General features: G+C 39.8%; 1 protein-coding gene and 1 long non-coding RNA gene across 4 annotated transcripts in view; both read right to left on the reverse strand.

The window, feature by feature from the left end:
- Positions 1 to 446: 446 nt before the first annotated feature.
- LOC114135499 (metabotropic glutamate receptor 4-like) overlaps positions 447 to 18,090 on the reverse strand; it is a 186,114-nt gene continuing 168,470 nt past the window's right edge. Inside the window, exons 10-12 of one of the 2 annotated variants that reach the window (XM_028002835.1) lie at positions 6,485 to 6,731; positions 6,223 to 6,268; positions 447 to 3,120 (exon numbers count right to left, since the gene is read on the reverse strand). In XM_028002835.1, coding sequence (XP_027858636.1) covers positions 6,267 to 6,268; positions 6,485 to 6,731 — 249 coding nt within the window. In that variant the 3' untranslated portion in view covers positions 447 to 3,120; positions 6,223 to 6,266. The remainder of the gene's footprint in view (positions 3,121 to 6,222; positions 6,269 to 6,484; positions 6,732 to 18,090) is intronic. The other variant, XM_028002834.1, reaches the window with a different exon arrangement.
- Positions 13,963 to 14,579, reverse strand: LOC114135500 (uncharacterized). Of its 2 annotated transcripts, XR_003593601.1 has the most exons (3): positions 14,347 to 14,579; positions 14,204 to 14,257; positions 13,963 to 14,068 (listed from the first exon to the last, which is right to left on the reverse strand). It is a non-coding gene; the product is annotated as an uncharacterized LOC114135500 (long non-coding RNA). The 2 variants fall into 2 exon arrangements; XR_003593602.1 differs by lacking the exon at positions 14,347 to 14,579 and having other exon boundaries at positions 14,048 to 14,068; positions 14,204 to 14,335.

Raw genomic sequence — 18,090 nt, forward strand, 5'->3', positions numbered from 1 at the left:
GAAGTTAAATACTTATGTACAATAAGATGGCTGGTGTAGAAAAATGCTTTATCCTTCATTTGGCTCAGCCACAGTGAAAAGCAATTGATTTGCTGGTGTAGCTTTCTATCCAAAGAAGACATGTGGAAAGAATATTTTGAGAGAACAGACATTGATTTATTTAACAATGCAATGTTTGGACATCAATATTTTGTGTTTGACAGAGGTCATGTAAAATGCACTTTGGACAGGCATTTAAGGATAAGGAAAAACCTAAAATATTTTCCTACCTGCTGAGTTTTTTACTTTATCTTTGGTGGTTCTTATGTTCACTTCCTGTTTGAACTATCTGATTTAGTCGTCGCAAGAACTGTGTTGCATTGCCACCCTTAAGATTTGGGTTGTTTTTTTCCCCTTAAATCCAAGATTCATATTATTTCATAATCCTAGGGCAAAATGTTTTTTTGTGAATAAAGATATTATTTGGAAGTTGGAAGAGATCCAACTTCTTTACCGGTTATGTTAGCTTCCACAGAGCTCACTCACATTTCCTGCATCCCTTTTTTGTGTTGCCTATGGACACATTCCTGTTTGAAAATAATTTTTTGTGCCCAGAAAAATCTGTTGTGTGAACATAACTATAGATACTGACATGCTTCTGGACAGATCAGTAATATATGTTAAGTCATCATTCACTTATAAATGTATCTGGTTTTGACAGTAATTTAAAAGGCTCTTTCTGTAAAAGGTCAAGTTTAATTGATTTGTTTCATACTATCTTCGTGTGTTTTCTAAAATATACGTAAGTTTTGACTGTTTTGACTTTATCAGGACAGATGATCTAGAGGTTTTATGCAGAATAGATGGTGTTGTCAAATTTGTTAAAACACATTGTTCAAAACACGGAGAAAACAGGAGTCGTGATGGTGTATTATGTAAAATCCTGCAATCTCATGAGGTTACCCTCCACTGTCTCTCCATTGTGTGGTGGGAGGATAATGTACACTCCCCCATGTATATTGTTGTAATTGTGCACTGTGGACATGCATTTAGCACACTTGCTATGTAACAACTGTTATTTTCAATCCTTTTGTAAGGAAAGGCAGGAAGATGATGACGGCGGCAAGCATGCTGCCTTCAAAGACCTCAGATTTAAGCACGGCTAAGCCTTGAATTAAAATAATTTTATGTTTCTTTCCTCTGAGTCACCATTTTCTAGTGCCATTATCAGAGCTCCTGCTTTAAAATATATTTTTCAGGCAATTGCTGACATAGTTTTCCTTTTTTTCTTATTGCAAAATGAAGAGACTTATTTAACCCAACTGATCAAATAAACAGAAACACGAACCAGTTTTTCATAGACAAAATCCTAAAATTGGACGCAGATGTTTTAAAACATTTTTAATAGAAATAATAAATTTTGTATAAAAAAAAACTAAACATGCTTCACACACTTCTTAAGTTCTCTTGAGGTTTTACAAATACATAGTCATATAGCCAGGCACTGCATCTTTTTGTAAATTTTCCTCAATTTTAGGATATGTCAGGACATAAAGCAGACATCATCAATCTATTTAATAACATACATTAACTTGCCATTTAATTTGGTCAGCACTCACATTTTATTCTGCAACACAAATGGTGTTGAAAGTAATAAAGAGGGAGGCATGAGAAGCAGCACTGAACTCACAACACAAATGACCCCACAACATTTTTCCCAAGACATCAGAGGGCTTTTATTCTGCACAAAGGCAAATATTAATCTATTCAGCAAGCTGGGGGTGGATTTATAGAGATATAGCATATCTTTTGCAATTTGATTTTCATTTGTTGAAAAGCTTTACAACTTTCTTACCCCTCCCTCTTATCATGAGAGTGCCAGAAGAGGACATGTACAGTAATGAATTTTCTCTGTAGCCTGCCCATTATGGATATCATCCTCAGGGCAAACTGTATGATCTCCACAAGGGCATACTTCATCTTAATTCCCTTGCTAATGGATCTGTACAGCTAAGCTTCAGCCGTACGTTTTCTCATGTGACCGGGAGGGTAACTGATGGCAGTGATGGAAGGGTCATCCTGGATGACGGCTCACAGTGAGATCCCCACGGCTAAAACACCGACCGTGGTCCACCGTTTCAAAGTACATACAAGTATGAGGAGGGCAGTGGCAGCCTTTTAGGCTAGCTGTTAATACAAATCATGATCTCACTTAAGCACAGATAAACAATCACTCACTAGACCTTTTCACCAATTGAGAACAGATTTTTGAACGTACAGTAGGCTCGTGCCAAAACAATTTCAACAACGCTGCAACAAAGTTTAAAAGCATTCCAAAGATATTGTAGTTTTTTCTTCATAATTTTTTCCTTATTTTATTTGGTAAACAACACAATACAGGATGTTGAAACTGGCATGCTCAAAAACGGCAAATATCCTCTTATATAAGCGTGGTCCTTCTTAACTCAGTTGGACCTTGACAGAGGACAGAAAAACACATGTAGTCTGGTACAGATCTGCTGCATTGTTGAGATGATCCCCGTTCCCAGTCATCTGAGTCATAAGACTGGAATGTATTATGAATAAAAACAAACAGAAGCCCGTTTTAGAAGTCCATGGATCATGTCTTCATGCCTTTTTGGTGTTGATTAATCCCTTGTGATGCCTTTAAAGTACTTGAAGATAACACTAAGAACATTTGGATTCAGTTCCAGTCAGCAGTGCGTAAGATGACAGGAGTCTCTAAAAGACGGCATAACTGAAATGTAAACACTAAAGAAAAACTCCATCTTTCAGTCTCCAGGCCTCTGTCCTGTTAGTATTTTTCTTTTTTTGTCGGCGTGTGTGTACTCTTGGTTGACAGAAGATGGAACCTTAAAATTGTACATTTATCTGTCCCTTCGTCTCTTTTGTCCATCTCTGCCCCTCTTTGTGGATTCTCCTCAGCGTGTCATGTCTTTGGGCAATGCTTGTGCGATCTCCCACTACACAATGACACTTCTTTTTTTTTTTCTGCTGTGAAATTCCACCGCTTGTATTTTTTTTCTCCGCCGGGGTGGAAATCTTGAATTGAGATAAGAACCTTTGTCCCTTAGATTGCATGGTTGCTGTAGCTGATGTAGGTTTGCTTTGTGGAGAAGGCTGAAAGAGAAGAAATAAGAGAGGGAACTGAGACTCAAATACAGGGAAAGAGGAATATCTACCATGTGAAGGTTTTTCTTTTGGCTGTTTGTCTGATGTAACAACTATCACATGAAATGTCCAAAAAAAATGGATAAAAATAAAAGCTAAATAGTTTTCAGCCACCACACGACAGTAATGAAATATCAGTAATTCCTAATATTTCTCTTCTGTTTTTTATTTATGCGGTACTGTATACATGCGTTGCCTACAGCGACCTCGCCACCTTCTTTTCTTGCAACTGTCAAAAGTCAGCTATCCAGTTGTGTCCCCATACCATGTTAGCTGATTCACTGAGGTGGAGCAGATAAATCCTGACATATTGCAACCAGATCTCGGCTGTTGTGGGAGCTGCCCTAGACAGGAATTTTTCAATTTCATCCACACCAGCGTTGACAATGACAAATGGTTCTTATTGAAATAGCCAAGCACTGTACAGCCTATGGAAACTGAAATCCCATCTGGATAAATTGTATCCAGCTATCAATTCTGTGTCTTTTGCCTTTGCACCACTTATGGTAACAAAAGGCCCAATTAAACCCTAAAGGAACCTTAAATCTCGAACAGAAATACATGTAGCCTACACTTTCTACTGTAAATTGAGCATTGTGCTTTTGTTACTGTGTTGCATTGTCATCCATTTTTTATACAGTTAAGTTTTTAAGGTAAAAAAACAAACAGTGTCAGCTCTTTTTCTGTATGCACAAGAAAACACTTCCATTCTTGGTGTTAAAATAATAGACGGGACTGAAGCTTTAATATGTGCAATAAAAGCCCTGATTCCATCTTCAGGCCAGGTTCAGACCAGACTGAGTGAATTGATTTCTGTTGACAGAGAAAACTGATTAAAATTGCTTCCTGCCCAAGGCAAGCAGAAGAAGAGTGCTTTGAACGCAACATAAGTATTTTTGCTCCCTCAGTTGTCATTATGTACCTTTCTTGAATAAATCCTGGTTGTGTCACTGATACCACAGTACACTTTTATTGGTATTAGGAATAATCAGAGGACAACTTGCTACTTGTTGAAATCTTCAACTGCTTGTTAAAGGAGATTTTTCCACAAATGCAGATCCAGGGCTAACCAGAGCTGATGGTAGAGCCAATTCTTTGCTCCGTTGGTTTTCCACAGAAGGATTGCTCCATCACTGAAATCTCTTTTTCAATAAATGTTTGATCTGGTCTATTGTTATCTATCTTTCTGTAAGAAAATACCATTTTAATACACCAACCACATTTACCTCACATTTCCATTTTTTAATAATAAGCTTAATTTTTCAGGGTGTTTTAAACAACTGGCTGAATTTGTGAATGCTTTGCACTAATTTCCGATCGGTAGCAGGAGCATTACAAATGGCAGTTAATTTCTGTTTTGTATGTATATTTGAAGCAGGTCACTCTTGAGCTCTTCTGTCTCATGAGATTTAATTAAGAGTAAACATAATGTGTTACAAGAAAAAAATCTTTAAATTACCAGGCGATGTTAAAAAACCACAAATAGGTGCAATATCTCAGATTAAAAAAATAAACAGTTTTTGAGCCCATCTCCCTGTCTGTTCTTAAGATGGTCAAGAGAAAGTTGGCTTGTTTGTTTTGGATTGCTGTAGAAGCATACTTGATAAAATGGTAAAGAAACTGAATTAAGCACTAAACATTTGATCTAAATTAACATAAAAGGAGAAGCTTCTCCTTTTTCCCATTTGACTAGAAGTGCAAACCGAGGCGGCCTTCCTGCTGTGTTCAGATATTCAGAATTTGTGCTTGTCTCAATTCCTTTGAGATATGTTTGGAAACTTGGAAATAGGCTGTGCATGTAGGAAAATGACTAAAATTGGTTACCAAAGAACAATAATTACATTTCTGATTAATGATTGTGTTTGCTCTTCAAAAGCTAAGTTTAATGGCAATTTAATGGGAATGAGCTAATAGTTTTTTAGGCTTATTAAAACAATCAGTCTTGTTTTAATTTTTGGAGAAAAAATATATACAGTATATATAGTTTTTGGTTGTTATTATGCTATATATGCTTAACTATTTTGATGTGGCAGCTTTTGTGATGCAACCATTGATGATTTCATTCAAAACAAGGCTTTTACAAGATAAACTGTGTCCAGCTTGGAAAGTGGACAAAAGGAACCAGCAGCATTCAAAGACAACAAATAATTGTAAAGCCAGATCAGCCGTTAGTTTTCAGGAAATCTCATCCAAAAAGATTAGGTGTTATTTTTGCAACCAGTCTAGAGCAGGGTTTACAAGCTTAGACAAGACTCAAAAATAATTATTTAGAAGAATAATAAGAAGGTGAGAAATATAAATGAAGTAACTGCACTAAGTTAGCCTGCAATTTTGTTTTGAAAAGAGTGACATGCAAGGACTCCTTTCAAATTTAATGCATAGTGTTGACGGTGATGCCACACAATACCTGCTATCATCCTAAACTGCCTCATTGCTTTTTTTAAATCAGAACGTGCATGGTGAGGCCATATATCATAATTTATGAATGGGCAGGGTTAGTTTTTTTGGAAGATGTAGGTGGTTTAAAAAGGCATATTAAAGCCATCTCTCATTTTGTTAACTGAAAACGTCATTAGTTACTAATATGTCCAAAAATAGTAGATTTAATGATAGACTTGTGTTGTTTGTCTAAACATCTAAATGTGTAGTTTAGCAATGTGTTCTGTACACACTGAACATTTACAATTAGACACTAAATGGATGCAACAACAAAATTAAATATTTTGGAAAAAAAATTACTCGTGTGGAGGCGAAACGAATTAATTGAGGTAGATGGTGGAAAGCAACTGAAAGATGAGACTGGGATGGGGTGCAAACAGGACTGTTGTATTTAACTGGTAATCAATCAGCATCATGTTAATAAAGGGAATAATTTATTATTGAGGCATGAACACAAACAGTATAAACAGAGACGTATGAAAAGATGCTTTTTGGAAGTGAAATGTTAAATGGGATAAGATGTAGTTTAGTAAAACGGTAAGAGACGTGAAATGTACAGACATCAGAAAACACCATATTTCTAATTGATAATATAGCAATAGCAAAACACACCTTAAACTCCCAAAGTTATTTCTTAACACCAATACCCTCTTGGCCTCTGCATCAAAACAGCAAGAGTGACACATTTACTGGATTCAGTGAAGCTTCAAGTTTCTTGCTACTCAATTTTTTAAAAGTAATCTTTTTTACTTTCTGATTTATATCATAGCATAAATTGAGTTTGATTTGCATACAAAAGGACAGAACACTTCTGGAAAACAAACCATTGTTGGTCTTCAGTCAAAGGGTATCTGATTTGCATTTGTGTTCTTACATTGTGTTTCCAGGCTTTCGCATAGTTCAGTCTTGGCCTCTCCATTGGGTCTGAGTCCAGCCTTGGGGTTGAACTTGTTGGACATGGTGGCGGCGGTAACCACAGCCTTCAGGCTGCGAGTGCGCTTTGGCACATTCTGCTCTGGGTGTAAAAGAATTACATAGACCTTGGGCATGTAGAGCAACCCGAGGGACACCGAAGCACTCAGGCTCACAGAGATGGTTAGTGTGGTAGTTTGGATGTACATCTGCGGGAGACAAACACCAGAAAAATAGCTAAAACAAACAGATTTTTCTAAATAACCACCATAAAGAACAAGTGACATCTGCTTTAAGTCATTAGAATGAAAGCATCCAATGAGCCAGGCTGCTATTTGAGTAGTTCCTGTTTTCTTCTTTGCCAGTTGAAAATTCTGTAACACAACCAATGTGATAAAAGCTGCTTTAAATCAGCATCTCTTCTTTTATGAAGTCTGTGCTGAGCAACTCAAGGCCAGCATATTTGCTAAATTCCCTGCAATGATAGTTTTAATATGACCATCACGTAAAGCTGGAAACCGATTTCATAACTTCAAGTGAATTGGACGCTGCTATTATTCATAACAAGCAGACTCATAAAAAGAAACAAGCTCATGAAAATTTTACGCATGGTCAAATCCTGCGAACCAGGAGGGAGGGTATCTCTGAATATCAGCCTCACTCATTCCATTTTAATCGTCTGCAAAGCTGCAGCAAATTAATGAGTCATGTTAACGGAAGATTCGAGGAAGAGGAGAAGATTGTCATTTCTATACATCAGCTACACCATGAGGAATTGATTCAGTTTTGAAGTAATTCACTTTTAACTTCTGAGTTCCAACTGTTTATTGACTGTTCATGACAGAAACATAACTCACAATTGAGCCATTAAAAGAAGATATTTTACCTTGGGAAAGTTGCATCTTAGCTTCTACAGACTTGTAATACTGTGGATATCAGGACTAACAAAAAAATAACATTTTATGCAACATAACCATGGACGTTATGGGTGGACGGAAAAGTATTAAATTCATATCAAAATTCTCACGACTGGTTTAAACCGTAGGGTGCAGGCCAGATAGATAGGTGCCCTTAAAGGAATAACTTACATAATTTATGAAAAAAGTTATTTATTTTTTAATATATTTGTGAATAAGGTAAAAAAAATCTTTGGAAAAAGCACATGAACTCATGGCTTTCAGTCAAAGCAGATTTCTGCTAACTACTCCAGTCACAAAATTATATTCAAACAATATTTTAGAAACCCTAGAACTCTATTTTTTGTTTATGTAAATGTGTTTTACATGATAACTGACCCTGCATCAACTCAGTCAACTGAAAAGTAAACGTTTAGAGTCTTGTCCTGTTGGACACTTATTTTGTTAAAATTAATTATTTCTCTCTAATACTTTCTGCTGTTAGTGTAACCGGATCCCTTCTGCGTTGTGCTGGTTATTAGATGTTAGTCAGGCCGTGACTCTGTTTGGCTTTCAAAGATTTATTCTGACGAAAATATCCAACAGAAAAACAATAGTTACAAGCTGCCCGCTCCAAGTCCTCTCCCGCAGGACAACATGACAAAAGGGCTCGGGATCATGTCTCACATTAAATAAAATAAACCTTTTTTATACAACATACCTGACGAAAATATCCAACAGAAAAACAATAGTTACAAGCTGCCCGCTCCAAGTCCTACACAAACAAAAATACATAACAGAAATTAACTTAATAAATCTACAAATAAACTGGAAGTATTTAGATAGAAAGTAAATAGGACACACCTCTCCCGCAGGACAACATGACAAAAGGGGAGGGCCTAAGGGACGCAAACATTTTAAAGACAAAACCATAGAAGAAGAAATAAAAAGGAGGGGCTACTGTTCTTAAAGTAACACATTCAAAACAATGACAGCTTTTCGGTCAGGTAGAGAACAATACAAACAACAACAAAAAAAGACATTTTGTGTAATTATAACAACAACCAGGTTACATTCACCCCCCTAGAATTACACAAAATAAAAAACAGTGATAAAGACACTTAGTAGCAGTACAATTTTATTTTATTTTTTTTTGCAACAATGTAACACATCAGCCAAACAGCTACCCTACAATAGGGTCAGGAGACTAGAGATCGCTCGACGCCCAGCAAAATCTCACAGTATTCCATGGACAACAAGAGGTGCCTTTTACACCCCCCCATACAGAGTAAACACATAAATGGTACTGAAGCTTATGCAAACCAAGACAAAGACAATCCTAGCCAATGGCAGGAATCACATGAGAATTTGGAAACTCACACGTCAATAACAGTTTGAACATTATCCTCATCATAAAGCGCCTCAATGACGGCCATGGACTCTATCAGGCGACAAACTGGTTTAATAACCCTCCCAAAGCGTGAAGTTAGGCGGCGAACAACATCCTCACCCACCCTGTCTGGAGGATGAACAGAGCCAGCAGCATCAGGAAGATGAGGTAAGGAACCAGCAGTCGCCAGTACCCCTGTTTCCATAGAGGAGTTTTCAGAGTCATGAGGCAGGTCACTATTTCCAACTGATGGAGCCAAGGACACATCCTGAACCCATGAAGCAGTACGGTCATCCCCATCACTGCAGGACAGGGAGTCGGGTAGGGAAGGCTCAGCAGGAACAGCACTAGGAGCCTCACTAAATCTTCCTGTTCCATGTGAATCAGGAACCGGGGGGACTCGAACCACACTATCAACCTGGCGGTTCACATTCCCATCCAAGGTCATCCCCACAGGTAAAAAGTTCACGTCAAGAAGGAGGTTGCGATGCACCACACGCTCATTGCCGTGACGATCTCTAACACGATAAATATGGAGAGCAGGTTTGGAGGCAACCACCGTGTACATCACAGGCTCCCATTTATCAGAAAGCTTTCGCTTTCCTCTGGCTCCCTTGTTTGCCACCAGGACCTGATCTCCAACTGACAGAGGGTGACCCTTGACTCTCTTGTTGTACTGGTCACATTGATGTTTCTGCTCTGCACTGGTGTTCTTCTCAGCCATTAGCATGGCAGAACGTAAATCTTCAACCAGTGATTTGACATAAGTGTGGTAGTCACAAATAGCATCATCATGAAGAACGTGCCGAAAAACAAGGTCAACAGGCAGCCTGGGAATCCTCCCAAACATCAGATAGAACGGTGCAAAGCCTGTGGTCTCATGAACCGTGCAGTTGTAGGCAAAAGTCAGAGACTGGATCATCTGAGGCCATTTATGCTTCGAACGTGGAGGAAGAGATCTCAACATGTTGCCCAGGGTGCGATTGAATCTCTCTGCAGTCCCATTACCCATTGGGTGGTAGGGTGAGGTGTGCGATTTACTGACACCACTCAACTCTAAAAGCTCAGCCAGCAGCTCACTCTCAAAATTTGCACCCTGATCTGAGTGAATGCGCTGTGGGAAGCCATAAACACAGAAAAACCCATCCCATAACTTTTTTGCAACTCGTTTAGCAGTTTGATCCTCACACGGGAACGCATGTGCTAACTTTGTGAAGTGATCAGTGATCACCAGAACATCCACAGACTTGTTGTTACTGTCCTCAGCTGACCAGAAATCAATACACACCAGCTCCATCGGAGCACTGGTCCTGATGTTCTCCAGAGGGGCTCTCACAGCAGGCTCTGGGGTTTTACTGAGGACACATCTGGGACATTTTCTCACGTAATCTCGCACATCTCTTTCCATGTCATGCCAAAAGAAACGATGACGAGCCAAGGAGAATGTTCGTGGCTGGCCCTGATGACCTGCATTATCATGGACACCAGTCAGAACCACAGACTTCAAAGCATCAGGGACCACAAACTGGAAGCGCTTACCTTTTGTCAGAGGGTCTTTTATGACACGGTAAAGAACACCATTCAGCAATGTTAGTTTATCCCACTGCTTCAGAATTTTTAGAGCCAGTTGATTTTCACCAAAGCGCTCCCGCCTTGATGGACGGCGTCCCCGCTCAACGTACAGGACAACTCTGGAAACAACAGGATAGTTTTTCTGGTGAGAGACCAGGTCAGTTAGACAAAGAGCTGTTGATGGACCTGTGGTGTGTAGGATTATCATGCCCAGATGATCAGCTAAAGATGCTGCATGCTGAGTCTGACCAGCATCTCCACTGCAGGCAGATGACAAAAGAGAGGAGACTTCGGCACAGGTCATGGACGTGTCAGCTGTAATGGAGGAAGAGCTGTCCACTGATTGAAGCTGACAGGTCAAACGGAAAACATCCTGCACAGCATGATCAGGGACCTCACAGACATGCTCCAAAAGTTCCTGACAAGGTTCTGACAGAAGGCGATCAGCCAAAGGCTTCACAAAAGGAACTCTGCTCAGAGCATCTGCCACCACATTCTGTCTCCCTGGAACATACCTGATCTCAAAGGTGTATGGAGCAAGCTTAGAGACCCAGCGCTGTTCACAGGCATCCAGTTTGGGCTTGGTCAGGATATATGTGAGAGGATTATTATCCGTCCACACAGTAAACCTGTGACCCTTCAGCCAGTGGCTGAACTTATCACATACAGCCCACTTTAAGGCTAGGAACTCGAGCCTGTGTGCAGGATAGTTGGCCTGGCTGCGGCTGAGAGTCTTGCTGGCAAAAGCAACAGGTCTAGCAATCTCTCCATCAGCTGGGACCTGCGACAAAACAGCACCGAGCCCATCCAATGAAGCATCGGTTGAGAGAATAAATGGCTTCTCAAAATCAGGATGTGCCAGCACCACACAGTTGAGAAGTGCAGTTTTAAGGTCTCCAAACGCTTTCTCACAAGCCGGAGTCCAGTCCTGGGGAGTCAGAACACGAAAGGTTCCAGCTTTCCCATGTCCTTCGCTCTTTACTTTACGTTTCTGACCTGCGGTGAGGGCATGAAGAGGCTTCGCGATGCGGGAACAAGCTGGAATAAAGTGCTGATAGAATAGCACCATGCCCAAGAATGACCTCACCTTCTTCTGGCACGGAGTACAGCCATCCTCCTTCATGAGGTCTTTTCTTTCAAACCCTGAGATGACCCTTACCTTCTCCTGATCAACAGAAACACCACCAGCTTCCACAACATGGCCCAAGAACCTCACAGACCTCCTGAGAAAGTGACACTTTTTCTGGGCCAGCTTCAAGTTGTTTGCTCTCAGGCGACAGAAAACAACCTCCAGCCTCCTTAACGACTCCTCCTCAGACGGTGCAAATACCAACAGGTCGTCTAGATAGCAGAGGAGGCTGGAAAAGTTCAAGTCACCAAAAATGTTAAGCATCATCCTCATGAAGGAAGCTGGGCTGTTGCATAAACCTTGTGGGAGACGGTTGTACTCATAAAGTCCAAGCGGCGTGGTAAAAGCAGTGTAATGTTTGTCGGACTCATGGAGAGGGATGTTGTAGAAACCAGAGGTCAAGTCCATGGTGCTGAACAGCGCATTCCCACCAAGAGCAGCAAGGCAGTCAGACTGATGGGGCAATGGATGGGCATCCTTAACGGTCTTAGCATTAAGCCAGCGGAAGTCAGTGCATATCCTCATGTCCCCAGACTTTTTCCACACCATAACAAGCGGGGAGGCATATTCACTAATAGACTTCCTTATGATACCCGTCATCTCCATCTCAGACAAGACCTCCCTCAACTGCTGATAATGTGCTGGTGGTATGCGTCGATAAGGTAAGCGAAATGGCTGGTCATCAGTCAAGTGAATGCGATGAACAAAATCCCTAGCCTCACCACAATCCAGTTTTCCCCTGGAGAACACATCCTGGTAAGAAACCACGAGTTCAGCCAGCCTTCTTTTAGACTCATCTGACACCTCACAGCTCTCTATGTCAATGTCATGCAGACCACAGTCTCTCAGCATCTGCACCGGATCAGCATTGTGATGTGATGAACCTGTTGAAACAGCTGAACGGTTGCAGTACAGTTCCGATCTCCCCTGACTGAACGCAAAGTCCTCCACAGCAACACATGGAAAGACATCAGCGAGTTTAGCATTGCGGCGCAGTATCAGAGGTTTTTCTGTTGGGTTGAGGACCTTCATAGGGACCCAACGATCCCCCCACATGGGTGTGACTACACGACCCACCAAAATGTTTTTTGGAGTGGAACGAGCAGATGACGGCTCGACAACCACAGTGCCTCCCAGTGACAGTGGTGCAGTGGATGGGAGCTTACCCCAAACCACATACTCCTGACGAGGAAGGAGGGTAACAGCCTGTCTGAGCCTAACTGTTCCAATCTTGTCAGGTGAAGTAGAGTTTGACCACCGAGAAACACAACTCAGAAGCTGCAAAAACTCCTCACACTCTGGGTTTGCAGTGTTAGATGTAATGAGTTCCCAGTACCTCGAATCAGTTTTCATTCTTTGAATAAGGGGCCGGAGCACATTGCTACCAATGATGAATTCATCATGTTGGCCAGGTATCAAAAATGTCGGTACTGTAAATCTGAAGCCATAGATCTCAATGTCCAACTCATAGATGTATCGAGGCTGCGTGAGAAGGCCACCACACCCAACGAGCACCACATTCTCTGGGACTGCAAGAGGGATCAAATCAACACCCGCGGCTCTTAGTTTGCTCTCTGCCTCCACGCTCAATGTGCACGACATACTCCCAGAGTCCAACATACCCCTCAGTGTAGTCCGGTCACTAACTGAAACTGAGGCATAAAACAAATCACTAGCCCTCTGGACTCTCTGTGACCCCAAGAAAATCACTTCACTGTTCTCAGGTGAAGTATTGCAACACTCAGTATAAACAGAGCGTGCATCCAGTGTAGTCGTGAGGGTATTATCCACTCTGCCCATGCTTCCCCTCTCATCACACGGGCTCTCTAGTTTAAATTAGGATACTGGGAGGACAGCTGCGGTGTGTGATGAGCAGGCTGAGGACAATCCCTTTTAATGTGTCCTGAGCCGAAGCAGTTGAGACACAGTCTGAACAATCTGCAGTGTGAATGTGTGGTATGCTCCTCCGAGCAACAAACCCTGCATGGTGCATGCTGAGGACGTTTAGAACCACGTGTGTAACTCCTCACATGTTGACCACTCTGTTTTGTAGCAAGAGAAGCTGCACACAGAGACAGAACCTTATCGAACATCTCTGTCATCTGAGGAGGCGGGTCAACTCCTGAACTGGAGGAAAAAGGTGGCTGGGGTGGACCTGTATTCTGAAAGGATGTAGATTGTGGAGCAACATGCTGCTGTGGCTGCTGATTCAAGGGCCCTGAAGCTGAGGAACGATCACATGCTAAAGCAGCTTGGGGAAAACGGACAGCAAATGGTGTAGCATCAGCTGACAACGAAAGTCATGAGGCAGGTCACTATTTCCAACTGATGGAGCCAAGGACACATCCTGAACCCATGAAGCAGTACAGTCATCCCCATCACTGCAGGACAGGGAGTCGGGTAGGGAAGGCTCAGCAGGAACAGCACTAGGAGCCTCACTAAATCTTCCTGTTCCATCCATTCGGTCACGGCACCAAGTGTAACCGGATCCCTTCTGCGTTGTGCTGGTTATTAGATGTTAGTCAGGCCGTGACTCTGTTTGGCTTTCAAAGATTTATTCTGACGAAAATATCCAACAGAAAAACAATAGTTACAAGCTGCCCGCTCCAAGTCCTCTCCCGCAGGACAACATGACAAAAGGGCTCGGGATCATGTCTCACATTAAATAAAATAAACCTTTTTTATACAACATACCTGACGAAAATATCCAACAGAAAAACAATAGTTACAAGCTGCCCGCTCCAAGTCCTACACAAACAAAAATACATAACAGAAATTAACTTAATAAATCTACAAATAAACTGGAAGTATTTAGATAGAAAGTAGATAGGACACACCTCTCCCGCAGGACAACATGACAAAAGGGGAGGGCCTAAGGGACGCAAACATTTTAAAGACAAAACCATAGAAGAAGAAATAAAAAGGAGGGGCTACTGTTCTTAAAGTAACACATTCAAAACAATGACAGCTTTTCGGTCAGGTAGAGAACAATACAAACAACAACAAAAAAAGACATTTTGTGTAATTATAACAACAACCAGGTTACATTAGTACTTATACTAAAATACTTTTGTCTACAACTGCTACTCAGTGGTGGTTGTTGTTGTGTCTTGTCTCTATGCTGTAACTGCGAAGTAATTTCCCTGCTGGGATGAATAAAGTAATTCTATTCTATTCTATTCTATTCTATTCTATTCTATTAAGTCTATGGATTGAACTGAGAGGCGTTTTCGATATATCTTTCATCATTGTTTTACAAACTGGGATATTTTTGTAGTCTCTTAAGTATCTGACCATTTTTGTGTTAAATTGATGTATGGTGTGGAAAAAGTAAAAAAATCAAACAACTCAGATTCAACAGCTTTGTCTTTTAGGAAATTTAAAAATTTATTTAAATTGCATCGTTAATGCTAAGTATGTGATAGTTGTTATGATATACACTGTATTCTAATGTTGCAAAAAATCGGGTAATGGTCGGTTTGGGTTGTTTATTTTATCTCGTTTATTTATTCAGTGACATTGCAAACTAGCTAATTTTCAGATGCCATATTTGAATAATCTCAACAAGTTCAAAGAAGCATCATACAATGAGCTTTCGCTACAGCCACGAAAATAAGTCCTCACACCTAAGGTGAGGGTGAGGGCAGAAGCAAAGGTTGGATCTCGAATCTCAAAATAATGTCATTTGAGTTATAATATTGAGAGAATAAAACCATTAGGATTTCCTAAGTGTTGTGTGCAGTGCCCAGCCTACCTACTATTAGCAAAGAAAGTCAATAAAATACATATCTATTTATTTCCAGCATTTAACCTCACAGATAGAGATGTGTTGGGCTGTGGGCGCCTCTGGTTTAATGAGCTACAAACTGTCAGAAGTGCAAATAAACAATTTATTCCAACACCTTTTAGCTACTCTTCAGATATGCAGCTATATTGAACCAGAACCTAGGGATAATTAGAGGATAATTAGGGAAAATGACGACTTTCAAAGTCGTCATTTACATTTCAAGAGGTTTTGTTTGATTTTCCAAATGTGTAACTTGGAAATTACAACTTCCAAATTCAAAGAAAAGTAAAATTGGTACATGATAAGAACCACACAGATTGTTTTAGAAAATCACTAAGCAGCATTGAATATCATGTAAACAACCTTTTTGTACGATACAAGTAACTGTTTTTGTTGATCTACTCATCTGTAGAATTATCTTGTAAACTCAGAATTACATATTCTAGTTTAACTGGCTGAATGTACTTTACTTAGATACTTTTTTATTTGTATACACTAAATGTTCCTTCTTGGGTTATGGTGGAATTACAGATGTTTCTTTTTTTTAAAAAATACGTTTAACAAACTGTACAATGAGTACAGTTCCAACTAAAGTTAAGTTGGCTGTTTCATCTGGTTTTGGTTCAGTCACATTAACAAATGCTGCAGTAAAAACTTGATGAATCTCTCTGGCAAGTGCTCTGATAAGCAAGGTTAATGCTAATGCTAAACTGGGATTTTTAAAGTGGTTGAAGATAGGTTGAACTGCCTGACAGCAGACAAGAAGTACAGCCACTGATGCAGCTAATGAGCCCCAGGATTACAGACATGAACTTTAAAACTAAACTTATGAAAACTATAGCGACTTTTTAACTGTGGTACTGACATCTGAAAGACCTCCTAAAATTATTTCCAACTGAAACATAGTCTCATACTGGGATGGTAATGTACTTTATTTCCTTTTCAAAATCAAATCCATAAAACCAACAGAACTAAACTGTTTGTGTATGTGCATAAGATGGAGTCCAATTTAAAACTTGTAAAAAGATGAGAGAAAAAGATCTTCGAAATTTTGTCTTATCAGGTTTATTTCTGTGTTGCTTGTATAAGTGGATTTCAATTCATCAGAAGTGTTAATTTATTACAGTAAATTGATTTTAAAAATAAAAGAAAACCTGACTCAAAAGAAAACCTGCAATGTGTATAGACTCATTGCACAAAGTTATATTTTAAACATTTATATTTAAGATTATTTCTTCCTGTGTTCACGTCATATAAAAACAAAAACTTCAGATTTTCAGAGAATGAGAATGTTCGATAAAATGAGTTTAAAGCAAACATTTTAAAACTGCACTGTTATGGACAACACTGTTGATTTAACTGTTGTCCAGCAGACAGTCAGTAACAGTTTAATTGCTAAAGAATCAGTTTTTCACAGGGGGTTGTATCCAATATTAAGAAGATGTGGAAGGAAATGTATGATAGAAAAAGAAGTTTTGCTTTTTGAATTATTTAAATGAATTACCTTATCATTGATATCTTAATTTATCCAAATGCATCTGTATGAGATCCAATCATTTAACTGTGTAAATGTCCACTGTATTTTGTCCTAATGATTGTGTGAAATAGTTTGGAAATTGTTCCTATATATCAAGTTTAAGTTTAGAAATGGTAGGTGATAGATTATTTCTGTTTACATGAGGCATTTTGGGATTACAACACAATTTTCAATCTTGAGCTACATCACCGGGCCGATCAATGGAGCAGTAGTTAGCTCTGTCACCTCAGAACACTTCTCTGCAGGTCTGACTCAGCACTGAGCTGTACTACAAAGCAAAGAGAATACAATCTGACATTCTCCATGTTGGCTGTCTTTACAAAAGGCAAAGCTCCACACGGAGATGATGGTTATCAGAACAGCCGTTAAAAGGTTTTCTTGCAAACCCACGTTTCATTCATTGTGTCCGATGCATAGTTTCATTGGGGGCCGCATGATGCATAATTGGACGCCTGTGCTTAAGAGACGTCAGTTACACCAGTGGAGAGGGAAAGTAAAAAAAAAAAAAAAGGACGGCTGCTGAAAGTTTTGGACAAAGTTGCTGACAATCAAGAAGAAAATGTAATGTTTGACAGCATGTTGTTCATGCTGTCAATTTGTAAGTTGGATGATTCAGTTTACCCTCCTGTCAGGCAATGTCTTGTAATGAAGACATTAGCTAAATCACATTTTTTGCTCCAACACCATCTTTATTTGTTTAATCAGTGATATGTTTTTGTTTACACTTGTGTTAGCAGTTTATTTACAGGTCTGATGCGAATCAGTTTTTTTTTATAAGCAAATTCACGGGGTATCCGAGCTCCATTCACTGTATTTTCCCATGCAAGTTTCTAATCAAGCACTGACAAGTGGGCTTCTCACTTTAAGATATGGATTTTTGTTTTTTGTTTAATCAGGGTTGTTAATTTAAAAGTTCATTTTATTTATAAAGAATCCAGGAGCAGTTTTGCTTCATGCAACTCTGCCTGAAGGAAAATGTGGTGTGAATCTCAGCTTGAGCAACTGGTACTGTTCTTAGGTTACCATGAAAACTGATTTAGAACTAATTAAAGCACGGCTGGCTGAAATAGTCATATAAATGATTTGAGCACACGCACCAGCAAGTCAGAATCAGTAATTTCCACGTGGCATGAAATTAGAATCAGCTCATAAAATCCTTCATGCACAGGATTTAATTGTTTTTTTTCTATGACGTTACATTTATTCAGAGCTCCTTCTAGTAACTGGATGGAGAGTAGCGTTTAGACTCCCAGATGT

The sequence above is a fragment of the Xiphophorus couchianus genome, chromosome 20 (genome assembly GCF_001444195.1).
Source record: "Xiphophorus couchianus chromosome 20, X_couchianus-1.0, whole genome shotgun sequence".
NCBI lineage: Eukaryota > Metazoa > Chordata > Actinopteri > Cyprinodontiformes > Poeciliidae > Xiphophorus > Xiphophorus couchianus.